This window comes from Ranitomeya variabilis, chromosome 4, assembly GCF_051348905.1.
Source record: "Ranitomeya variabilis isolate aRanVar5 chromosome 4, aRanVar5.hap1, whole genome shotgun sequence".
In the NCBI taxonomy this organism is placed as follows: Eukaryota; Metazoa; Chordata; class Amphibia; order Anura; family Dendrobatidae; genus Ranitomeya; species Ranitomeya variabilis.
In genome coordinates, this window is record NC_135235.1 from 436,497,554 (window position 1) to 436,503,553 (window position 6,000).

Consider the following 6,000-nt stretch of genomic DNA (forward strand, 5'->3'; position numbering starts at 1 on the left):
CACTCTGGAACTGCACGTAGTGATGTTAAAGGATTCACTGTATTGACAAGCAGTCTGCTCCGTTTACGTGTCCAGTTGGTCTCTGAGCCTGTATTTCTGCCTTGATTTTTTTTTTTTTTAAATGTGCTCAAGGGACCAGTGAAACAGCAAGTAGGCAGGAAAATGAGTAAAGTCGCACATAGAAGTAACCGTCACCGATTGGCAGATTTCCGGCGCGATTGTCAGAACCGTGTGTTACCTGCCGCTGGCAGAGTTTGACAGCGACATTTAATGGGTTAACAGCCACAGGTGGATCGCAATTCCAGCTGATATGTGCCGGGAAAGATATGAGCTCACCGCTGGAGTCACGACATGTGCAGTACTAGTGTGGCGCATGTCGTGAAGAGGTTAATGTGCACTGTGGACACATTACTGATTACTAAAAGGGGGGGCAATCAAAAAATTAAATACTGGAGTGGTGCTTTGTTAGGCCGGAGTCACACTACAGCGAGATACGGCCAAGTCTCGCAGGTTAAAAAGAAGCACTGGCACTCCGGAGCGGAGCGTGCAACTCCATGTGTTGCTATGCGGCCGCACGCTCCGCTCTGGAGTGCCGGTGCCAGAGCTTGGATTTAACCTGCGAGACTCGGCCGTATCTCGCTGTGTGTGATCCCGGCCTTAGAAGGGTTGTTCACTACTAGGACAACCTTTTTTTTAAACGAAATGTTCGGCCCCGATAAAATAATAAAGCCTATACTCCCCTCCCGTGCTCGCCCCGTACCTGCGGTGTCACCACTCGCTCTCCCCGGGACTGTGATGTGTTGTGAGACGTGATGCCGGTGTTGCTGTCTCCTGACTTCTGACACACTGAACATGAGGAGGAAGTCCAGGATCAGCTGCAGCCCTGGCTTCCTCTTCATGTTCAGTTTGTCCGAAGGCGGAGACAGTGACGCCATTGTTGATTGAGTGTTGGGGTCACATGTCATTTCACCGCATCACAGCCCTAGCACTGCAAGTTATTGGAACGGAGCCAGCACGGGAGGTGAGTACAGGCTTTATTTTTTTTCAAGGCTCAACATTTAGTTGAAGAAGGCGTTGTTCTAGTAGTGGGCAACCCCTTTAATGGGGCCAGCTTCAGGTCCCTGCAAAGCCAAATGACCAGAATAACCACTGTACAGGGAACAGCAGTTCTGCGGCTGTACAAAAGCTGTGCGCATGCATTTAGGAACTGAAGCTGTCAGTGATTGACAGCGGGGTTCCCGTTGTGATGGGAAGACCTAATATGGATGTGCCTTTTAAAGGGAACCTGTCACCCTGTTTTTTGAAGACGAGCTAAAAATAGCGTTAAATAGGGGCAGAGCTGGGCGTTACATTAGTGTCTTTTGTGTGCCTTTATTACCCACCTATGCTGCCGAAATACCTTTGTAAAGTCGCAGTTTTCTGCTGTCACTTGCGCTGGTCTGGTCCTATGGGCGTGGTGACAGCGCTGTTTCTCCCCCAGAATCCTGCTCATCATTACGTTGGTGGCGTAGTGGTGTGCGCATGTCCAAAAGGCTAATCCACTGCCCAGGTGATGAAAAACAGCGCGATCTGCGCTATTCAGCCGTTTACCGGTGGGCGCGGCCATCTTTCCTGTGGCCGCACGTGCGCAGATGGAGCGCTCTGCTGCCCGGGGCTTCAGGAAAATGGCCGCCGCGATCTCCATCTGCGCACGCGCGGAATCCCACGGCCATTTTCCTGAAGCCTCGGGCAGCAGAGCGCTCCATCTGCGCACGTGCGGCCACAGGAAAGATGGCCGCGCCCACCGGTAAACAGCTGAATAGCGCAGATCGCGCTGTTTTTCATCACCTGGGCAGTGGATTAGCCTTTTGGACATGCGCACACCACTACGCCACCAACGTAATGATGAGCAGGATTCTGGGGGAGAAACAGCGCTGTCACCACGCCCATAGGACCAGACCAGCGCAAGTGACAGCAGAAAACTGCGACTTTACAAAGGTATTTCAGCAGCATAGGTGGGTAATAAAGGCACACAAAAGACACTAATGTAACGCCCAGCTCTGCCCCTATTTCACGCTATTTTTAGCTCATCTTCAAAAAAACGGGGTGACAGGTTCCCTTTAAGCCCTGATCTAAAAGTTTACGACTCATTGTATCTCTGGTAATGCAATAATGCTTTGGGATTTTATACAATACATCATTTAAGAGTTCAAGAGATTGCTGATGCTTCAAGTTTACAAACTAGAGTTTGCATCGTAAAGATATATTAACAAGTGGTGGGGGTTTCTGGGCACTATAAGTTATTTTAAACTCCTTTGGCTGCTTAAAACAAATGGTCATCCTCACCTGTCATCCCAAGCTCCTAGATATGTCTGGAGATGCTCTCTGGCTGACTGAAGCGGGTCACCACTCCTGCCAGTGATTCGTGGAGTATCCTTTTCTACCTGGACTGTTGAGGACAGAACCAGAAATTACATGCTAAGGGCTCGTGCAGACATCCGTGCATATCGGTCCGAACTTTGGCCACGGCTCTCCTGACTCGAGTGTCGCAGCTTCATAGATTTCTATGAGACAGTCACTCTCTGGTCAGGAGTCCCTACGACAGTCCATGCTTTGGCAGTCTGTGTTCAGACCGATTTGTCTGCATGAGCCCTAACAGAGAATGGGTTTGCCTCGGAACAGTATCCCACAGTCCGAAGCATGCGCATTTAAAAAACCCTTATATATCCGTAATAATATAAGGGAGACATCACCAAGTGTTGGCCAAGACACCACATAATTTATATTTTTTGGAAAACACCCTTTTAAGGCCCAAATTAGGCTGAACTCAAGAGGGTAGAAGTAATATAGAGTAAAAAACTGTTTATCAATATATTTATATCCATTTACTTGTAAATAAGGCATGCTTGGCAATGAATTCAAAGCGCCAAATTGTGTGTAATGAAACTACGGCAATGTCGTTTGCAAATCCAGATGGGTACGTTTTTGTGTCTGTAAACAGTAAGTTGCCATTAGGTGGCTTAGGGTATGTGCACACCATGTTTTCTGTGTCTTATCGCACATGTATTGGGAAAGCGCCAAGGGCATATATTAACGGTATCCGTCGGGCCCTGATAGAATCTATTGAGATAAGTTGTGTTGGCAACACCAGATTTGTGTATGTCGGTATACCTTTATACCACCCATGGCTTTGGTAGTGATGGCATTTTCCATACTTCGATCACATCCCGTTCCACCTCGCTTTGTTGGTGTTTGTGCCAGCACATTATATGTAGCTACCGGTAAATGGATTTGTGAAATTGCTGTTATTTACTTGTGAACTTTGTAACTGCAGCTGGAATTAGATGGAGAGAAGATTTCTTTACCGAATCTTGAAGGAATTGTGGTCTTGAACATTGGCTACTGGGGTGGTGGCTGCCGTCTGTGGGAAGGAATGGGGGATGAGCCATATCCATTATCTAGGTATGTGTCATTTCTCTATGATTGACCCTGAGATCCTCCAATGTATTAACCCCTTCACGACCTTCTGATTTTTTTTTTGTTTGTTTGTTTTTGCTTTTTCTATTTTTGCTTCCCTTCTTCCTAGAGCTTTAACATTTTTTATTCTTCCATCAGTATAGCCGTATGAGGGTTTGTGTTTTGCGGGTCAAATTGTACTGTTGAATAACCTTTTGATTTTACTATATAGCATACTGGAAAACGAGAAACAAATTCCAAGTGCGGTGAAATTGCAAAAAAAAATAAAATTCCACCATGTTTTTTTTTTTTAATTTACCATGGTCACTAAATGCTAAAGCTGACCTGCCATTATGATTCTCCATGGCAGTACGAGTACGTAAATTACAAATATGTACGGTACTGTTTTTCTTTAACCCCTTTCCCACCTTAGACGTATAGGTATGTCTAAGGTCACTTTGCCGTTTGCTGCGGGCTTCGGCGATAAGCCCGTAACTTTTCTGTCACCTGTCAGCAGATGAGCATTTTTGTTACACATGGCAGGGCTGAAGCCTTGCTGTGTATAGCACAAGCAATCAGATGATTGCAGCTTCTAGTATCCCACGGAGACTATATTGAAGTAAGTGAAAAGTAAAAAAAAAAAAAAAATTTTTAAGTGTTAATTAAATATATAAAAGTTTTTAAATCGCCCCATTAAAAAAAAGTACACCTATTTAGTATTGCCGCATTCAGAAACGCCTGATCTATATACACTGCACAAAAAAATAAAGGGAACACTAAAATCCCACATCCTAGATATCACTGAATGAAATATTCCAGTTGTAAATCTTTATTCATTACATAGTGGAATGTGTTGAGAACAATAAAACCTAAAAATCATCAACGTAAATCACAACTAATATCCCACGGAGGTCTGGAGTTGGAATGATGCCCAAAATCAAAGCGGAAAATGAAGTTACAGGCTGATCCAACTTCAGTGGAAATGCCTCAAGACAAGGAAATGATGCTCAGTAGTGAGTGTGGCCTCCACGTTCCTGTATGACCTCCCTACAACGCCTGGCATTTAGATAAATTTACTTTATATTTTGATAAATCTGACATTTCTGAACGCAGCGATACCAAATGTGTGGGGTTTTTTGTTTCATTTTCAATGGGGAAAAAAGGGAGGTGAACTTTTTGTGTTTGTTTTTTACATATATTTTTTAAAACGTTCCTTCTTCTCTCATTATCACTTTTATTTTTTTTTTCCCCCTGAAGGCATGATGATGGCTTATTGGAAGTAGTTGGAGTTTATGGATCTTTTCACTGTGCACAGATTCAGGTTAAGTTGGCAAATCCTGTCCGTCTTGGCCAAGCTCACACTGTAAGGGTAAGAACTTGTGCACTTTTGTCATTTTATATTTTTTATCCTTTTTGTAGACTTTTCGTTAATGTAATAGAATAGGAGGAAATTGCCGCTCCATATTTCTTTGATTGCACAGTTAGTTTTGATTAAGGATTTCACTACCTGAAATTATTTGTTTTATCTACTACCATGGCAGTTTAATTCACCGACTGGAGTGTTTTCTATTCACACCAGTAAAGAATAGTTTTTCGATTTTCGTGAAGCTGAATTTTTCTTTCTTTACTATTGTATAGAGACTCAAAAAAAGGTGCTTAATGTGCCCCTGCAAAGGAAACTATATAGTAAATAATGTAAACATAGTCCAGCCACAAAGTGTGATAAAAATGAAAACAGATGTATTTGCCGGGTCCTTAATTGACCAAAAGATAATTATACAGTAGTGTAGATTGATCAATTCTGCATAGCTGATGACTAATTCTGAAGTACTTTTCTAATTTATTTACTTGGCAGCTGATTTTAAAGAGTTCAAGGATGCCAATGCAAGTGGATGGAGAGCCATGGGCCCAAGGGCCATGTACAGTCACTATAACCCACAAGACACATGCACTAATGTTGTACCATATAGGAGAACAAACTGATGATGACGACGAAGATCCCTCCAGTGACTCAGATGAAGACCCTCAAGACACTGTGAATCGTGATGTGGAAATGTAGTTCTTAACACATGGCTGAATTTAACATAAAAACATCCTTCCAAGGAGCACCATATCCTTTATTTATTCACTTTTATTTTTTTGTCTTTATTTTTTTTATCTGTATAATTATATGAACATCTGACCTTTTTTAATAGTTTACCTCTGTCGCACCTGAATGTCATTCTAAACGTTTGCACCTGTTTAATCGTTATGTGTACATAGTCTTAGAAAATATCTCCTAAGTGTAGGCCGGTGTACAAAGCCATTCCAGCGACATTTCTATAGTGATTAACCAATTGAGACAGCACTGAAGTGGAAAGGTTAAACGCTATGTTATTATATTCTGTGTAGCAAATCACTGTTTTTTATACTTTGAAGATGAAGGGGTTCTCTGGGAATGGAAAAAAGAAATGTCACAAATAAAGTCCTAAGAACGCTTAACTGTTTTAGGACCTCTCGTAGACTTTAAACATATGAGCAGTACACTGTTTACTCTTAACTGACGTTGTAAAATGTCACTGCAGA

At 42.8% G+C, this 6,000-nt stretch overlaps 1 protein-coding gene across 3 annotated transcripts in view; it reads left to right on the forward strand.

The window, feature by feature from the left end:
* Nucleotides 1–5,548, forward strand: part of DGKE (diacylglycerol kinase epsilon) — a 36,431-nt gene extending 30,883 nt beyond the window's left edge. For all 3 annotated transcript variants that reach the window (XM_077251426.1, XM_077251425.1, XM_077251427.1), the window contains exons 9-11: nucleotides 3,314–3,441; nucleotides 4,693–4,804; nucleotides 5,291–5,548. In XM_077251426.1, coding sequence (XP_077107541.1) covers nucleotides 3,314–3,441; nucleotides 4,693–4,804; nucleotides 5,291–5,494 — 444 coding nt within the window. In that variant the 3' untranslated portion in view covers nucleotides 5,495–5,548. The remainder of the gene's footprint in view (nucleotides 1–3,313; nucleotides 3,442–4,692; nucleotides 4,805–5,290) is intronic.
* The last annotated feature ends 452 nt before the right edge of the window (nucleotides 5,549–6,000 follow it).